The sequence below is a fragment of the Sus scrofa genome, chromosome 9 (genome assembly GCF_054392235.1).
Source record: "Sus scrofa isolate SSC_HxYL_T2T_F1_AM1 chromosome 9, Sscrofa_HxYL_maternal_Yorkshire_Landrace_v2.0, whole genome shotgun sequence".
Classification (NCBI taxonomy): domain Eukaryota; kingdom Metazoa; phylum Chordata; class Mammalia; order Artiodactyla; family Suidae; genus Sus; species Sus scrofa.
In genome coordinates, this window is record NC_139391.1 from 5,096,146 (window position 1) to 5,116,191 (window position 20,046).

At 40.1% G+C, this 20,046-nt stretch overlaps 4 protein-coding genes across 4 annotated transcripts in view; 2 read left to right on the forward strand and 2 right to left on the reverse strand.

Annotated features, from left to right (window-relative positions):
* LOC100737856 (olfactory receptor 51G1) overlaps positions 1-20,046 on the forward strand; it is a 204,716-nt gene that overhangs the window by 77,305 nt on the left and 107,365 nt on the right. The window lies entirely within an intron of this gene.
* On the reverse strand, positions 833-1,826 carry LOC110255379 (olfactory receptor 52J3-like). The gene has a single exon (XM_084978212.1). The coding sequence runs from the start codon at positions 1,766-1,768 to the stop codon at positions 833-835; it is 936 nt and encodes a 311-aa protein (XP_084834338.1). The 5' UTR covers positions 1,769-1,826.
* Positions 6,905-7,840, reverse strand: LOC110255380 (olfactory receptor 52E2-like). The gene has a single exon (XM_021062388.2). The coding sequence runs from the start codon at positions 7,838-7,840 to the stop codon at positions 6,905-6,907; it is 936 nt and encodes a 311-aa protein (XP_020918047.2).
* Positions 15,451-16,491, forward strand: LOC110255381 (olfactory receptor 52D1-like). Its single transcript, XM_084978281.1, has one exon. It carries the CDS (start codon positions 15,478-15,480, stop codon positions 16,489-16,491), a length of 1,014 nt encoding a protein of 337 aa, XP_084834407.1. The 5' UTR covers positions 15,451-15,477.

The window sequence follows — 20,046 nt, forward strand, 5'->3', positions numbered from 1 at the left end:
TATTTTCTACCTGAACTTGTCTGAGATTTACCTATCTTGGCAAAGCATCAAATCCCAAAGAATGTGTATTTATTGCATTTCACAAATGAAGATGCCTTTGAAGAGGAAGAAATGGTCCATATAGACAGTAGCTTGTCTAAATATATTTAACCTGTGTCAATACACACACAGTCACCCATGACTCAGAATTCCACTGTTAGAATTCTGTATATCAAAGCTTATTTTATAAAGAAGATTTTCATTCTTTAGCACAAATACTGATTTAAATACTTTCATTCCACGCATCTCCAGAAAGGAAGGTGGTTGCAAAGTTAGGGTAGTGTCTATAGGTTTTCACGAGCAGTAAGGAAAAAGGTGCTAAAATCAAAGCGAAGGACTGTAAATGTTTTAAAAACTTTACTCAGTAACCTAGTGATGTCCTCAGAAAATCAAGTAGATTAAAATTTATGATTCAGAAATCAATCAAGATTGTTCTTAAGTTCAAATTTAGTCCTCTTTTAAGAGAAAACATGGCAATTTATGTAGACTAATGATGCCCAGCTGGAATATTGTCCTATTTTTAAATACAGAGGCATGGATGCTTGCTAAATTTCCATAGTTAAAAACGAAAGGACTTCCAGCAGGATGTTTTCCCTACTACAATGGAACCCTACAGTCAATAAAAATAAATATTCAACATCAACATGGAAAGGAGATGCTGGAATTTAAGTCCAGGAGACCCTCCTTTAGGATCTGCAGGATCTTTTGATATGAGAACTATTTTCAGATGATCTAGAGTAGAGGTAAAGTTGACTGCTGAACTCTTAAGTTTAACACGTCCCCAAGAACTACCCTACTTTGACGTGAAAACACGGATCGCGTGCTCTCGAATCTGCTTTGTCCTAACACCATAGATGATGGGATTCAGAGCAGGTGGGATGACCACATAGAGACTGGCAACAAGAATGTGGACATAGCGGGCAATTCTTTGGCCAAACCGATGGGTGAGAAAAGAGAATAGAGAGGGTATATAGAAAACACACATGACGCCTACATGTGACCCACAGGTGCTCAGAGCTTTGAGACGAGCATCTTGAGATGGGAGGCGGAAAAGTGCTCGAAGGATATGGGCATAAGAGATTCCAACCAGTGCCACATCCAGAATGAGAAAAGAAGCCACAAAGAGACCGTAAATAGCATTAATCCGAATGCTGGCACAGGCCAACTTGGCAATGCCCATGTGCTCACAGTAGGAGTGGGCAATAATGTGAGCCCCACAGAAGGGCAGACGATGGGTTAGGTAGAGAATGGGCAACATGAGCAGAACCGGGCGCATTATAATACCAACACCAATGCCTGCTAGCACACGGGGTGTCAGGATGGTGGTGTAGTGGAGTGGTGCACAGATGGCCACGTAGCGGTCAAAGGCCATGGCCAGCAGGACAGCAGACTCCATTCCTGTGAAGGTGTGAATCAGGAACATCTGGGCCACACAGGCTGAGAAACCAATTTCATGTGCATCAAACCAGAATATCCCCAGCATCCGGGGCACTGAGGATGTGGAGAGGGCCAAATCTATCGTGGATAAGATAGCTAGAAAGTAGAACATGGGATCCCGCAGTGTGCGGTCAAACCAGATGATCAGCAAAATGGTAGCGTTGCCCAGGAGAGCCATTAGGTAAATGGAGCAAAAAGGCAGGGAGATCCAGACATGGGCATCCTCCAGCCCTGGGATCCCCATCAGAGAGAAGGTGTCTGGGTGGAAAGCAGAAGCGTTGGTGCGAGACATGTTGCCGTTGATGAGAAGACACACAGATGACCACCTCTAGAAGGGAAAATAAGAAGGATAGAAGCTTATCTCTAGCTTTCTCCTATAGGCTTAAATTTCAGTCGGTGTTTTCTTTATTATGAAAGCCGATGCTAAAACCTGAGTTCAGAGGCAGATGTAGGCACAGACAGAGCGCTCACCAGGTAGAAGGAACCCTAACTTTATGAATGGTCTCCCTCTGGAGGATCAGACACTCATGACCCAAAGCAAAACCAGGAGTGAATTAAAAAAACAGGAAGGGTTTTATGTTTATATTGAGACCTGAGTCTACCTTGGAGACAAAATACACCCAACTTAAACATATCAACATGAAATAACAAAACAGCAAGTACAGAATCCTGCACATGGAACTTGACAAAACATATAAAAACATAGATGTGCCTAGACGTATAGAGTGATAGGATTTCAGCAGGATTTCTCAGACCGGTTTGTTCAATCCCACTTGTTCTAATGGCACAGATTTCAAAAATCAGATCCAAAGGAAGAGCTCTGCTTCCTTACTGCATCATTTTACATTTATTCATATATCCCCATAGAAACGTTGTACTATTTCTCAGATGCAGAGAGTTCCACAAAGATAGGCATATTATACTGTGCATCAGATATAAAAATGGAGTTATATTCAGAGTTGGGAATATTATAGTTGGAGACCTTCAAGAGAGAAAGCTCTCCCTTTGCTCATAGTATTTTGATGGAAATTAATAAAAGTGCTTCAAACTTGCTACTGGTTGCCAAATTCCCCAAAATATCCCAATATACCCAATATATCATTCCTTGTGTTGGGAGTGTTTAATTTGGGGGGGGGGAAAGAATGAAAAAAAAATATGTTGAAAGAAGATTTGAGAGAGTAAAGACATGTTTCCCAGTGTCTTTATTGACCATCCATTGATGGTCAACACAGGCTGAAAAACCCACAATTCTGATTTACACACTGATGTTATGGTTTAGATTGAGCTTCCTTCTTTCCTTCCTTCCTTTCTTCTTTGCTTCCTTCCACCCTCCTCCTGTCTCTCCCTGCTCGCTTGCTTTCTCCTTCTTCTTTCTTTCTTTCTCGCTTACAAAAAAAGAGATACGACAATATTATGGGGCAAATAATGGAGAAACAGAGGCATATAGGAGGAGAGGAAAGGGAGGAATGAAAAGAGAAACAGAAGAAAGGAAAGAAAAAGAGAAGAAAACAAACAGAAAGGGGGGCTAGAAGGAAGAAAGGAAAGAAAGCCTCAGCTGTACCTATGAGAAGCATGATGGCAATAAGTCTAAATTTTGTGAAGTATTTTATTAATGGCTTTAAACAATAGGTTCCCCAGCCAATAAGCTCCTACAAGACTGTGTGTAGTGTCTATCTGCAGGCTTTTTAATTCTTTGATTCTCACATGGTAAACAACTCGATAAACCAGCGCATCAGGCCTCTGATGACCTTTTTAAAATTATTCTTATGAAAGACCTTGCTTTCATACATAGTTATCACTAGGAGAGAAAATCATATTTACACACAACTTTTAGTTGCCGCTATTGATAGTTAATTTAAAAATCTGTCTCAGCATGATCTAGGAAATACCCTTTTTATCAGGAAGTCTTCCTGCAGTAGTCAGCTGTACACTAGTTTAATAAGTTCAGTTGTGGCCTGTTCCTTTACTTTTAGAGAATAATCCCTGGTCACTATCTGTCTCCAACCCACACTTAGTAGGCAACTCACCTCCAGCAGGAGTAGAGTTGGAGAGCTCTGGAGTGTCTACTAAGGAGAATAAAGTCTTATACTACCTCTGCTTAGACTCCTTGGGGGCGTGTCTGAAAACAAAGCCACCTCAAATCCCCTACGGGAACCAGGGCTAACACCTCAGAGTCTGCCGAGAAAGATCCCGTTGTCTGCACTTGGGGCCGAGGGGCTGATGTGGAGGCAGACATGCCCCCCGACACCCACCACTCAACACACATTTGTATGGTCAGTAGGAGTCAGAGATACAAAACTAATATGAAGTGAGCAGCATCTCCTATTGGGTGAAGTTTGTGTCCTGATGTTATTAGATATAAAAATGCAATTTAGGACATTGGTCACCAATATGTGCATCTTCTCTTCCACAGTCATGTCTTAGCACTCAATAATTTGTTAACATATCATTATAATCATCTAAGACAAAGCCTCTGATTTTTTTCCCATGCGTGCTAGTCTTACTTCTATATACATATAGAAGTATATATGGATATATATACACACACATATATATAAAATTTAAATAAACATAAAAATTAAAAGAAGTATATTTAGGTATATGAAATAAATGGAAATCAAAGAAAGATGTGTTATCCTAATATTCCCAAATCACAAATCAAAATGTATCTTTTAACGTAATGAATAAAACATAGAAGTAAAATTATAATATTTAATCATAGAAAAATTCACTAGCATAGCTGGACATTCTGTCATGAAGGAAGACTTCATTATTCCTGTTGAGAGATTTTTTTTTTTCTTTTTAGCTCTTAAAAGGCTGCAGAGGGAGTTCCCAACATGGCTCAGTGGAAATGAACCCTTCTAGTATCCATGAAGATGCGAGTTGGATCCCTGCCCCACTCAGTGGGTTAAGGGCCCGGCATTGCCATGAGCTGTGGTGTTCGTCACAGACTTGGCTCGGTTCTGGCTTGGCTGTAGCTGTGGTGTAGCCACACCTATGGCCCTTAAAAAAAAAAAAAAGAAAAAGGGAAAGTGCTGTAGAGAAACTGAAACTGTTATTACATTTGGGGCAATTGAGACAGTCAACTTTGGATCCTGTCTTTCTGAGCTTATTTGTTATATGAAATGATGCATTTTATCATACCGAAGTATATTTATACTCTGGTTTTCTTTTATTTGCCACCTGAGACATCCTAACCAGGATGATAATTGTGAACATGTTTAAGGCTATTATTATGCAATGCTAAAAATCGCTTGTCACAAGTAATTTTTTGATTTATATTCCACTTTTCATGAATAAATTAAGTGGGTCGGAAAGACATGTTCACCCACTTACTCACTCGCTATTTTTAAAATTAAGTCATTTACTTCCTTCTCAGTATGGGATGCCTTCCTTTCAGACTGTTTCAATACAATTTTTGGCGTGATAACTTACACTAATATGTGCTGTTACACATTGAACATCAAGTTTCCAGTATTAGACTATGACTAATAAGCACAGGAGTTCTTTCATTCTTTTTTTTTTTTTTTTGTCTTTTGTCTTTTGTCTTCTTAGGGCCACACCCGCAGCATATGCAGGTTCCCAGACTAAGGGTCGAATCAGAGCTGTAGCCGCTGGCCTACACCACAGCCACGGCAATGCCAGATCTGAGCCACGTCTGCGACCTACACCACAGCTCATGGTAACACCGGGTCCTTAACCCACCAAGCGAGTCCAGGGATCGAACATGCAACCTCATGGTTCCTAGTCAGATTCGTTTCTGCTGAGCCACAACGGGAACCCCGAGTCCTTTCATTCTTTATTGATTGATTCATTCAGCAGACATTTATTGAATAGCTTGCAAATCCCACTGTAAGTCACTTAAAAGAAATGCGTCACATCAAATTCCTTATGGTCTGGCAGGAGAGAGAGGAATGGAAGACAGTCAATGCAAGTTATTATACTATGAAGTTGTAAAACAACTGTGAATAAATGAACAGTAAACAAAGAAAAGTAAGCCTTGTTCTACTTTCAGTGGTGTGAGGAAAATTGCCCTAAAATTTGCCGACTTATAGAAATTCACTCCCATGTGAATTAGTGTTTTTCTTTTTCTGAAATAAGGTTTTATTTGAGTCAAAACATTGTTGTCAAAGGTGAGAATAAATAACAAAACATGGTAATACAAACAATAATAATATTAATGGCTAGCAATTCTTTTGTATTTATTATGAACAATATATAGGGCACTATACTGATTTCTTTCTCCTTTTTTTTGTCTTTTTTTTTTTTTTTTTGGTCTTTTTAGGGCCGCACCTGTGGCATATGGAGGTTCCCATGCTAGGGGTGGAATCGGAACTGCAGCTGCCAGCTTATACTACAGCAACACCTGATCCGAGCCATGTCTGCCGCCTATACCACAGCTCACGGCATCACTGGATCCTTAACCCACTGAGCAAGGCCAGGGATCGAACCCGCAACCTCATGGTTCCTAATCGGATTTGTTAACCACTGAGCCACAACGGGAACTCCATATACTGATGTCTTTAGAGACATTATATAATTTTCTTCATGCTGAATCTTTTAAATAAAACTATAATTGTAAAATAGGGATCATTGATATATATGTTAAAGACAGAACTAAGACAAAACATAAGTTCTGTTTGTTAAAGACAAAGAAAACAACAACTGCAAAATTAGTCTAAGAATAAGTGTGCAAACAAATAGAACCAGGAATGTCAAAGCAGGCAGCCTCCCTAGGCTCTAAGTGGTTTCTTTATTTACATTTTTGGCATCGTTTGATTTATGGGACCTAAATGTACTTGAGACCAACTCCACATGGAAATTTATAATGCAGCTTTTTATAATCCCATTAATTCCCTTACTTCCATTTCATGTATGAAATCAGTACCTAATCTATTTGGGTGAATATTATAAACATTTGGATGTTTATAATATTTATGGTGAAATCACAAGATATCATATCATTGTCCTCATACTGGAAGGAAGATGATTGCTTTCTGAAGATAGAAGGAAAAAAAAGGAAAAATGCTGAAGAGATAAGAGGAAGATGCAGTGTAGGGAGAGAGAAATAGATACAGGAAGGCTTGGAGAGAAAAAGGGAGTGAGAATCATCAAAAATCCAAATGAAAGATATAGTGTAAAAAATGTGGTGTGTTCTATAAATTCTGCTTTGAATCTACCAATACTAGTGAGCAAAAATCACATTATTATAAAGACTGTGATGGGCCATGACTTACCATATGAATTGGATTTTTAAAAAAAGCTTAGATGTTTCACCCTCTGAACTCATTAAAATAGGTACAGAAGGGAACCAAAATAAATACATATTCTTGTCAACCACACTTAAATGTACACAATTTAATATAACAAGGTGTTTCTCTGCTCAGAAGTTCCACCTCATACATCGTAGATGTTCCTTTTCAGTTCCTTATTTTTGTAATAATATTTTCTTCACACGATCAAAGATCTGCTTGGTTCTGACTCCGTATATGACAGGGTTGAGCATCGGTGGCATGACAACATAAAGATTGGCCAGGAGGATGTGAATGTAACGGGGAACGTTGGGTCCAAAGCGATGGGTCATGAAGGAAAAGAGGGCTGGTGTGTAGAAGGCGAGGATCACAAAAACGTGAGAACCACAGGTGCTGAGGGACTTGAGTCGGGCTTCACGGGAAGGAAGACGAAAAACCGCCCGGAGTATCTGAACATAAGAAAGGGCAATGGCTGTGATGTCAAACAGGAGATTACAAATTGCACATAAGCCGTAAATAACGTTGACCTTGATGCTGGCACAAGACAGACGAGCAAGTCCCATGTGTTCACAGTAGGTATGAGGGATGACGTGATTCCCACAGAAGGGTAGTCGTAAAATGAGAAACACAAATGGAAACACAAAACCAAATGCCCTCACTAACACACCAAGACCAATCACCGAAACAGCCGTGTTGGTGAGGATGGCCGTGTATCGCAGTGGGTTGCAGATGGCCACGTAGCGGTCATAAGCCATGGCCAAGAGGACTGCTGACTCCATTCCAGTGAAATTGTGGATGAAGAACATCTGGGTGAGGCAGGCTTCAAAGTCAATCTCTCGGAGACCAAACCAGAAGATCCCGAGCATCTTCGGGATGGTAGCTGTGGAAAGACCCAGGTCGATGGAAGCCAACATGGCCAGGAAGTAGAACATGGGCTGGTGCAGGCTGCTCTCCGCCTGGATCACAAACAGGATAGTGACATTCCCTAAGAGGGCAGTCACATACACAGCACAGAAGGGGAAGCCAATCCAGACATGGAGCGTTTCTAGTCCCGGGATTCCCAGCAACAAGAAGGAGGAGGGATGTAACCGGGTATCATTGAGAAGGGACATCCTGCTTGGCGGTGCATAAATCCATGTCCCTTAGGAAATTGTGTTCTTCACTTCGCAGGGTACCAGGGAAGCTCTGCCATGCAATCAACCTAAGGAAGAATAAGAGCACCATACAATTATGTACACTCTGTTCCTCAGTTGATTCCCGTGGTGGCGCAGTGGTTAACGAATCCAACTAGGAACCATGAGGTTGCAGGTTCGGTCCCTGGCCTTGCTTAGTGGGTTAAGGATCTGGCATTGCCATGAACTATGGTGTAGTTTGCAGACACGGCTCAGATCCTGCATTGCTGTGGCGGTGGTTACAGCTCGATTAGACCCCTAGCCTGGGCACCTCCATATGCCGTGGGAGCGGCCCTAGAAAAGGCAAAAAGACAAAAAAAAAAAAAAAAAGAAAAAAAGAAAAGAAAAAGAAATGTAGTACATAAAGAGCAATGTGACAGAGTGAATTCTCCAGGAGGCTTTAGGAGTTATGCTGTGGATTGCAATACAGAATTCTGCATAACACGTTTGTATTTGTTAGCCTCCTTCTTCTCTGCTAATTTGCAATGGTTTCATCTTTGGTATTATGCTAAGATTTTGTGTTAATACCTACTTCATTGGTTACTTTCTCTCACCATCATCAACATAATTTATTTTCAATTTTGGCATATGTGGGGCTTTGCCAGCCTCTAAAGTTGTGTCTGTGGTTTCATTTGATTGGATGGTAACACATGGTTGTTAATACATAAAATTTGTAATAAAGTGTTAATGAACACATATTCATTAAGTTGTAATCTAAACGAAAAAATAATTCTAAAGGATTAAAATCATCCCATTTTAAAATGTTTATTCATTGTTATTACAAAATAAGTAAATGTAATTAAAATGGCAGCATCAACTACCATTCGCTAAGATACTTGCATGCTGGTTTCAGTCCTATAGAACTTGTGCAAATAACTTTCTAATCTTTATAAATACACAGAGCAGAATTGTTTCACCCTACTTTTACATGTGGATCTGAACCTCAAATAGTTTAAAAGAATTCCAAGTGCTGGCAATGCTTATAGCTATAGAGCTGTAGAAAGAAAATAGAGGAGAAATTAGTAAATTGCGGTGGAAAGAGGATGGTAGTAAGAAAAGACAGTTCATGCCTCACCCACATCGTGCACACCCAGCTCCCTCTCCCCCACATGCATCCACACAAACACATCATCTCTTTTAAACCCATGTCCAGCTGAACACAAGGTGTCAGTGTCTTCACTATAGGTCTAAGAGGATCATAATTCTAAATTTAGGATACGTGGCAAATACATTGACGAAAATCTAGACAGAAAGCACATCCGGAGAAAACGGAATCTATCATTTTCAAAATTACCAACGCTGCTCTTACACATTTGAACTACTTTACTTACAGCACTTGCGAGATGCATATTTTCAAAGAATTTGATCATTTATGACTTACAACTGTTTTATAGTCAGTGTCTTTTCATCATTTTGTGTTATTGGAAGATGTCAGAAGAGCAGTGGAAGTTATGCTCCTGGTTTCACTAGGACAAGCAGGTGTCATCTAGACTTTCATACATGGGAGGCAAAGCCAAGCAGAGTGTGGCGTCCTTGCTAAAAAGGTCATAGAAGGAGCAGTCATAAAACACATGGGAGGAATCAAGGAACTCCTAGGGAGAAATGGTAAACTCCTAGGAAGAATTTGAAACGAAGGGAAACTAAAAGCAGTGGATGCTGTTTGTAGGCGACACTGTGAATATCCTTATGAAAAAAGTCTTTCTTCTCTCATGTTCTGGCCTCCTAACAGAAAAGTGAATACTCTCCAAGGTGTGCTATGAACAGCGCAAGAGTCAAAGTAGGATGTAATTATGGAAGCAAGTTTTTCTGTGATTTATTAGCAAAAGTTAACGACAGATTCTCTTATTAAGTATTTTCCTGTATTTCAAAATAGTACCTCTGAAGATCAAGAATGTAGGCAGTAGTCTCAGAAAGTTATTAAAACTCTTTTTCCTTTTCCTTACACCCACGTGCAGTAGATTCTCAGTAAATGAGAAAATCACTTTAGCTAAGAGGTAGATCGCCATTAAAAAAAGACACTACATTTCTGGGTTTTGTTGCTGTTAGAGGGAGAGATGGTATATTCTGTGTTTAAATACAAAATCATAGGGAAGTTAGAAGTTACATGGCTGAACGCAGATAATCATACCCTACAATGGGGCCTCAGTAGTTGGTTCAATGGTCAGGGATATGAATACCCAAGCAGAAATGACTGAAAGACATGTACAGAAGAACAAAATTTTATTCTTGTGTGTTTTAAGGTCACTACCACCCTGTGAACTGGATAGGTCCCAGATCCGATTGTAACCATGCGTGGTGATGAGTGTTGCCTTTCTTATCGTGGTGGTCATTTCTCAATATATACGTTACGTTGTACACCTGAAACAAATATAACATGTGTGCCAATTGCACTGAAAATTTTTTTAAAAAGAAAAAAGAAAAATAGCTGAGTCTCATCCTCCTTTCCCCTCACACGTTAAAAAAATACACCTAATTTTACTTCTCTGGCATCTTTATAATCAGTACATTTATTGTCATCCTAATGGAACTAGTTAAAATCATCATCATTTCTTGGGGTTATTACCACACAGTAGTTTACAGTCCTCAAAAGTATGAGCTCTGCAGCCAATTGTGTTGAAACCCAGCTGAGTAATTTATTTCCTCTGTAATCAAAGGAACATCAACAAGCATTTTTATGTATAAAAGATAATACAGATAAAAACATTAACTATGTTGTTCGTTTTAAACCGACCTTGAACACTTTGAGCCTATTCCGGAGATGCTGTGTTATCCGTAACTCTTTAGATATTAGGAGACTGATCTTTCTAAAATGGCTGAAATCCGCATGTTTATTCCAGGATCCTATGGCCCTTCCTAAATGTGATCTTACTCATTCTCTAAGCTTTCGTCTTAGCCTTCTTTCTCTCCAACTGATCTTGTCTCTCCCGTCCTCCTCTTCTGTTCCTCTTCTTTCCCCGTTTCCCTCCGCTGTGTCCTGTGGATGCCCTGGGAGCTGGGAGAGGGAGAAGACTCACCAGACGGAGCGCCGGGATGGACCCTGACTCTCTTTTGTCTCCATCTCTTGGTCTTTATGCGGGTGCTGCTCTTTGCTGGGAGATGCTTTCAGTAGAAACCCCCAGAGCCAGTTTTGTGAAAGACAAAAGGTCTCTGAGGGTCCTTATTTCTAATCTGGTTCTGAGTCAAAAAGAGAGAGAGAGCCACTGGGGAGCCCTGGCTTCTAAGCAAAAGAAAGTGAAAAAATGAGGTTTTTGGAGTTCCCATCATGGTGCAGCAGAAACGAATCTGACTAGGAACTGTGAGGTTGCAGATTTGATCCCTGGCCTCGCTCAGTGGGTTAAGGATCCCATGTGGCTGTGGCTGTGGTGTAGGCTGGTGGCTGCAGCTCCGATTAGACCCCTAGCCTGGGAACCTCCATATGCCATGGGTGCACCCCTAAAAAAAAAAAAGACCAAAAAATGAAGTTTATGTTAGCAAGGTGACAGAATAGGAAGTTCTGATGCTCTTCCCCCACCATTAATGGATAAAAATACATTTATAAGAGTTCCCAGATCTAAATGGGAAGTTACAGGACCCTGGTGGAGCACAGAACAAGAAAAGGCAGATTGCAAGGAATACAAAGAAAAATCTCAGCTTTCCCACGTCACCCCTCTCCCCGACTGGCTCTGCTCTGCACCCATAGACTCTTTCAGCCCATGAGGAAGGATAAGAGAGCAAGTCCGCCCCTGGACATGTGTGTCTGTGTGTGTGTGTGTGCACACCTGTGAGTACACACACATATCGTATGTATCACACACACAGTCCATTCTCATTCTTCTCTATTATTTTCTATAGAGTCAGCATGAACCCCATGGGATTTGAAAATACGGAACTACTGTTCCTATGGAAAGCACAGAGGTTAAGTTCCTACAAGCCTCTTGGCATAACATTTTCATCAGTCGATGAAGAGTTGGTCAGTAAATAACCTTATTTTATGTATTTCGATTTAAGGACACAATTTTTAATACATGGTTCTCACTAGCAATTAACTGCATAATCTTTAAGTAATTAAAAGCCAGAAGCTTCGGGAGGCCACTTGTTTCCTATACATTCATACGCCAACATCCTTGTACTAAGCCAGTCTCAACAGTGTTAAAAACTCGTTCTTCCAAATAATCACTTTCCTGTACACATAACAGACATTTAAAAATTCTTCTGTAGCTTCCTGATGAGCAGAACCTGCGTCCGCTGTAAGATCAATACCGTTCATGCCTCTTTGCTTTTTGAAACATACAAGCCAGCCAGCACCTAATCAAGAAGCGTTTGACATTTTTTTTCAGCCTGGGTGAGCTGATTCATTTTTTTGTCCTCACAACAGTATTGGAGGACAAACAATTAGTTGTCATCTCATCAATCCAACAATTTACTATCTTCTCCATCTTTTCCCCCTCTTCATTACACACTGTAGGTGTCACTGGTACTTTTCAGATGGTTTCGTATACAGGTAGGCGAATTTCCTCTTCCTTTGTCTGGATGTGCTATGTTTTTGATCCACAGCCAATAGTTAGCACAATACTTGATGGTAACCAAGTCATCTTCTCCATAAGACACATCACAACGTTCCTGCACTTAGGAACACTAGATAAATATTATTCTGTGCTTGTGTACTTCATAAATAAATTTTAAAATTTTTACTTATTGCAGTGCACTCCAGCACTACACTTGGAAGCTGTTACAAACAATGAGGTCATCAACAGAAATCAGCAAAATAAGAAAAATATAGCACTGAGTATAATGCAAAATGACTCTTGTTTACAATGTGAGAACTGAAATTTAACGTCAGCATCTCACGTTGTGCAGCCTCAGCTAGGAATGTGCATGTCAGGCAACTTCATTTGTCCCAGCTCGCTGCGTGTCTTCGGATGACTGGGAAAGTGTAATAATATTTATTTGGAGCTACAAATAAATTTTTGAGAGAAGGCAAATTTGCAAGTATAGAATCTCCAAATAAAGGGGGTGTGATATATGTATGTCATTTATATGACGCATACTGAAGACAAACATAAAACAATAACTAAATTTAAAATTCAGTGATAAAATTCCAAGGTGTACAATTGAAAAAAATAGTGATTTTGACACAGAAAAAGATTCAAGAGATTTTTTAGAGGTCTTAAAGAAGCCTGGAATACATACAGGTAAAGTCAAGCCGTAAACCTCAATGGCTGAGAACTACCTGTTCAAAGATGTCAGTTTCCACAGTGTTGTTTACATGCAATTCCGTTTTCTTTTTTCTTTTTAGATTTATTATTATTATTATTATTATTATTAAAGTATAGTTGATTTACGATGTTCTGTCAAGTTCTGTTGTACAACAAAGGGATACGGTTCAATTTTCAACGAAGTTGCATTTTTACGTTTCATATAATTGAGTGAGTTTTCTGTGTTAGAAACAACAGAGGAAAGGAGTTGCCAAGGGCGGTTTTAGGGGAAGAAACGGGAGGAGGCTGGTAAAAGGATACAAACTTTCAACCGTAGGATGAATAAGGTCTGAGGATTTAGCATGTGACATGGGCACTATAGTTAATAACCCTCTGTTATCGAATCAAAGTTTGCTAAAGAGCAGAACAAATGTTCTCTTCCTCTCTCTCTCTCTCTCTCTCTCTCTCTCACACACACACACACACACACACACACACACACACACATGTTCTCACACACAGACAAATATGTGAGTTGACAGACATGTTAATTAACCAGATGAAGGGGTCGTACTTCTGCACCGTGTGCACATATAAAACTACTCTGACATGCATTGAAAAAAATTCAGCGGACTTTATTCTGATTCATTATGAAAGGAAAAAGTGTATCTCATGACTTGAAATGGGTTATGGTATAAAATGTTAAAGTCTACTATGACTTAAATACTTAAAATCATATGAATATGAAAATTATGACATAAAAGTAAACCAAATATCAATCAAGTTGACATTAGGATGGATGCTAGTTTTTTCTTTATGTTTTCTTCTAGTAAAAATAGAAGGCATTGTTTAAAACCAAGGGACTAAATACTATCTTTATTTTTTAAATTTATATATATGGTAGTATTCAAAACAAACTATTCGAACATTCCAGCCATCCTGCCGAAAGGCCGGCTCCGGACAACTGAGGAAGACTCAGCTCTTTCCCTCTCCCTTTTCTGAGATTTTCCTGTTATTAACCTGTCAGCTCTAAACACTGAGAACCTGAGTTCTGAACTCAAATCTTTAACTCCCAAATGTTTCTTTCACTGACGCTGTAGGGTGACCCTTCCCCACCAGGGCCCATGGGAGCCTCCGAAACGGGCAAACATGTTTATAACTGAGCTCACTGGGAAGAGGTGGAAGCCGTGGAGCTTCTCTCAAGCGAGACAGGTGCGGTAAGGCTGCGCAGCTGCCCTCATTTCTGTCGTGGGCTAAGTGGGCAGTAGCCAGATGGGAGGTGTTTCAGCGCTCGTGTCAGAGCCAAGAGGCTCTGAAAAACATGCTTGGATGAGATTTCTTGGGGCACCTGAGCCCATGTAGGTTTGTGGCCCCTGATGAGATGGCCTCAATTTTACTCAGTTGATGTGGCTTCCACTTTCCTGGAGAATAAATGTGTGCATGGGCGTCTCTGCTTCGTTCAGTCCTTCGGAGAAGAAAGCCAACAAGGGGAAGGATGGGACTGCAGCCCTATGTTCTGAACAAACCTTAGAAATCAATGATAGTTGAGCCGCGTTTCTTGCTGCCCAATTCTGTCTTAAATGCATTATGCCATTTTCCTTTTATAAAATCCTTGCCTCAAGAGCACTTGCCTCCTAGTGGTTCATGTAAACTTTGTAAAGCCTTACATAACTGTAGTGTAAATGATATAAAAATGGTATAAATAGTATAAACTGTTCACGCACTATAGTGTTTGGGGATTAGTGTTGACACTAATCAATTTATGGTGATTCCGTGGCTCATCTTAAATTTACATAGAACTCATTTACCAGAAAAATAATAATACTCCCTTACCTTGACCTTTGCTCATTTTCTTCATTCCATTCCCTAGAGCAAAAAGCAAATACGTGAAAGGATATGATCTCTGCCAAGTAACAATTTGTAATGGAATAAAAGGGAATGATGTAGAAAAATAAAAATATAACATCTCAAAACTACCACTTGTAATTTGGCATATGCCCAAACTATTATAACTAAAATCTAAAAAAAAGTATATTTTTTATTCAAAATCTTCTATCATCCTGCATCTTTTACTCTATTTTGTATTTTAAAATAGCACTTTTGTTACTGAGTTATTCAAACCAATGGCTCTTACATACTCTTCGGCTTTCAATTGATAGTCCTTTCTTATCAGTGGAGGATTTTAGATTTCTATGTACTTCACTCCAATTTTCGATACCTAGATATGTTCGCTTATTTAGCATCTATAGAATAACCACATTGCAAATTACAACTCCGAAATAGCATTTCACACTCCCGCAGACGATAAAATAATTTCCGTCTAAATATTTACAGACTTTGCCTTGATTCCATGGGCTGCAGTCCCCTGCGTTCTGGCTTAACTTCTCAGAGGCTTCAAAATGTATGTTATTTGTTTGCTTCAGAGGAAAATCCATGAAGGAAAAATTAAAACATCTGAGACCGGTTATGCCAGCATACAATAAGACGGATGTCCATCCGTCCACCTTCATTCTCATCGGCATTCCTGGGTTGGAGGCTGCTCACATCTGGATCTCCATCCCCTTTTGTGTGGGCTACCTTTTGGCTCTCCTGGGAAACTGCTCTCTTCTCTTTATCATCAAGACAGACTCCAGCCTCCACGAGCCAATGTACCTCTTCCTCTGCATGCTGGCTGTGGCTGACCTCATTGTGTGCACCACCGCCGTGCCCAAACTTCTCAGTATCTTCTGGTTCCATGACAGAGAGATTCACTTTGAAGCCTGCCTCACCCAAGTGTTCCTAATTCACTCCTGCTCCACCATGGAGTCTGGCTTCTTCCTGGCCATGGCCTTTGACCGCTATGTAGCCATTTGTAATCCGCTAAGACACTCCGCTATTCTGACCCACGCTGTGACTTGGGGGATGGGTCTAGCTGTTGTGCTCCGGGGCACAGCCCTCCTTAGTCCTCACCCCTTCCTGCTTCGGTGGCTGCCTTACTGCAGAACCAATGTCCTTTCCCACACCTACTGTGAGTTTATGGCCCTCATCAAGATCGCCTGTGCGGAGACGAGAGTCCTCAGGGCCTACAGCCTCGCTGTTGCCTTCCTTACAGGAGGAGTGGACTTCCTATTGATCATCTGTTCCTATGTCCTCGTCCTCCACACTGTCTTCCACCTCCCGTCCAAGGATGCCCGCCTCAAGACCTTGGGCACCTGTGGCTCCCATGTGTGTGTGATCCTGGTGTCCTATACCCCAGCCTTCTTCTCTTTTCTCACCCACAGGTTTGGGCACCACGTGGCAGCCCATGTCCACATATTTGTGGCCAACATCTACCTTCTGGTCCCACCCATGGTGAACCCTGTCATCTATGGGGTGAGGACCAAGAAGATCCGGGACAGGTTCCTTAAATTTTTCAGTGCTTCAAAACCTCTGAACTAAATCATTTATTTTTGGTTGAGTAATATCTAAACAAAAGTTATATTATCTATCTTTGAATGTGTGGTTTTTCATCAAGATTTTCTTTTAATTGTTCAAGAGTTAAGGTTTTTCTATGGAAAGTAACTTATCCAAAAAGAGTTATCAGTTATTATCTCTATGTTGTAATAATGATTAAATTAAGGAAGATATATTATCAAGTAAGACCCTTTGTCAATGAAATAATGGTCCAAAAATGGAGATGTATCTGAGGCTAAAAACAAGAGAAATTTAAAATCGGCATGATATGTAAACATATACTTGTGGTTTATGGTATAAGACTTACTGTCAGATTTTCTATCAGAGCCTTACTATCAGAAATTTCCCTCCTTTTTTGCTATGGTTCTTCCTTCTTGACTAAATGGTCTTCTTTCTCAAACACATGCTTTAAAACTTTCTTTTTTTAATCATTTATTTATATATATATATATATATTTTTTATACTGAACAGCATGATGACCCAGTTACACAAATATGTACACATTCTTTTTTCTCTCATTATGTGCTCCATCATAAGTGACTAGACAGAGTTCCCAGTGCTACACAGCGGGATCCCATTGCTAATCCATACCGAAGGCAACTTTCTGCATCTATTTACCCCAAGTTCCCAGTCCTTCCACTCCTTCCCCTTCCCCCCTTGGCAACCACAAGTCTATTCACCATTTTCTCTTCTGTGCAAAGGTTCATTTGTGCCCTATATTGGATTCCAGATATAAGTGATATCGTATGGTATTTGTCTTACTCTTTCTGACTTACTTCACTCAGGATGAGAATCTCTAGTTCCATCCATGTTGCTGCAAATGGCATTATTTTGTTCTTTTTGTGGCTGAGTAGTATTCCGTTGTGTGTATATATACCACATCTTCCTAATCCAATCACCTGTCAGTGGACATTTGGGTTGATTCTATGTCTTGGCTGTTATGAATAGAGCTGCAATGAGCATGCAGGTGCATGTGTCTTTTTTTTGTTTGTTTGTTTTTGTCTTTTTATCTTTTCTATGGCTGTGCCTGTGGCATGTGGAGATTCTTAGGCTGGGGATCTAATTGGAGTTGTAGTTGCTGGCCTACACCAGAGCCATAGCAATGCCAGATCCAAGCCATGTCTGCAACCTACACCACAGCTCATGGCAATGCTGGATCCTTCAGCCACTGAGCGAGGCCAGGGAATGAAGCCGCAACCTCATGGTTCCTAGTCGGATTCATTAACCACTGAACCATGACGGGAACCCTGCATGTGTGCATGTGTTTTTTTTTTTTTTTTAAAGTAGAGATTTATTTATTTATTTATTTATTGTCTTTTTGAGGGTCACACCCGCAGCATATGGAGGTTCCCTGGCTAGGGGTCTAATCAAAGCTATAGCCGCTGGCCTATGCCACAACCACAGCAACACCAGATCCAAGCTGCATCTGCGACCTACACCACAGCTCCTGGCAATGCCGGATCCTATATAACTTTTCTGTTACATATTCATGTAAAGTTTTCTCCATTTCACCCTCCTCTTGAATGGCACTTTTCTACACAGTCCCATTCTCCAGTTGCTAACATTTCAGTATCCTTTTGAAGTCATTATTCTACAGTCTTACGGAATCTCTTATGACTTTGCAGAGGTTCGTTGTTGACCAAATTGTCGTTAACGTGTTGTCCTTCTGCTTTGTCGTTGAATCCTTTTGCTCTCTTGGATGTTGTACATGTTCACGTGGGTGAATCTCATAGGCATCAAGCCAACTGATGAAAGTCAGACGCATGAGATGACACTCTTACTATTCTGTTTAGATGAAACTTTATAGAAGCAAAAACTATAGAAGTAGTGTCTAGGCATCCAGGTTTTAAAATTCTAAAGGTTAGTCTTAGATTTGGCTAAAGTTGAGCTGCAGTTGTGCAAACTGAAGTGTCGAGAAATTAGTAGACCAATGGGAAAATGTTTTTTTTCAGTCGAGTGTACTTCACCTCTCAGGCTAAAACTGTGAAGAGAATCAGCATTTATTAAACGTATGCTAGATCCCAAACCACATCATTATGTTTTGTTTATTTGTTTGTTTTGGTTTGGGTTTTTTTTTGGTCTTTTTGTCTTTTTAGGGCCGAACCCCACAGCCTTTGGAGGTTCCCAGGCTAGGGGTCTAATCAGAGCTGTAGCCACTGGCTTATGCCGCAGCGACAGCAATGCAGGATCCGAACAGCGTCTACAACCTACACCATAGCTCACAGCAACGCCAGATCCTTAACCCACTGAGTGAGGCCACTGATCAAACCCGTGTCCTCATGGATACTAGCTGGGTTCGCTAACCGCTGAGCCACGACGGGAATGCCTCATTATGTATTTTATAGACATAATTACTTAACCCTCACAATATTACCTGGAGTTAATTATAAATTTCCACATGATAAATAGCTCATCAAAACTCATATTCATTGGGCTGGTGAGTAGGGGAGCTGGGACTTGAAGTCTGTCTGGCTCTAAAACCCTAATTTCTCTCCAGTCTCACAGTGCTTCCATATATAGGTTTAAATTCTTAACCACTACACTGATCTATAAGTGTGACAAGTGCTATGATGGAAGTACAGAATAGATAATTAACCAAGGCTCTGGAGCTTTGAAAGCCAGAAAACTGTTCTAGAAGATAGTACATCAGGAACAAAAAGTAGATAACTAAAGTCCCCTGTGAGTTAGGTTAAGTCAGGTGTGTGTGTGTGTGTGTGTTTGTGTGTGTGTGTGTGTCTGTTTGGGATGGGAGAGTGGTATCCAATTTTAGTTAACCAATTCTACATTCAACCATCACACTTCCTAAAGTCTATCCTATTTTCTGCACGAACCATTGAACCATTTTGATTAATAATCAAGTTTCAACTTTCCAAATAATAGTTCTCAATATTTAGAAGGCTTCAAGTCTCTTAAAAATACAGATTTTGCAGATCTACTCTAAAACTATTGAGATTCGGAACTTCTGTGGAACATAAAATCACATTTTTAAAATTTTATTGGAGTATAGTTGACTTACAAAGTTGTATTAGCTTCAGGAGTACAACAAAGCAAATCAGTTATACATATACATATATCCATCCCTTTTCAGATTATTCCCCATATAAGCTATTACACAGTATTGGGTTGATTTCCCTGTGCTATACGGTAGGTCCTTGTTACCTATTTTATCAATAATAGAGTAGATCTGTAAATCCCAACCCCCTAACTTATCCCCCCCCCCCAAATTCCCCTTTTAGTAATCATAAGTTTGGTTTTGAATTCTTTGAATCCATTTCTATTTTGCAAGTTCTTTTGTGTCATTTTTAAATTAGATTCCACATTAAATGATCTTACATGGTATTTGTCCTTCTTTGTCTGACTTACTCCACTCAGTATGATAATGTCTAGGTCCATTCACATTGCTGCCAATGGCACCATTGCATTCCTTTTCTTGGCTGAGTAATACTCCATTGTATATATTTACCATATCTGCTTTATCTGATCCTCTGTTGACGGACATTTAGGTTTCTTTCATGTTTTAGCTCTAGTGCTGCAATGAA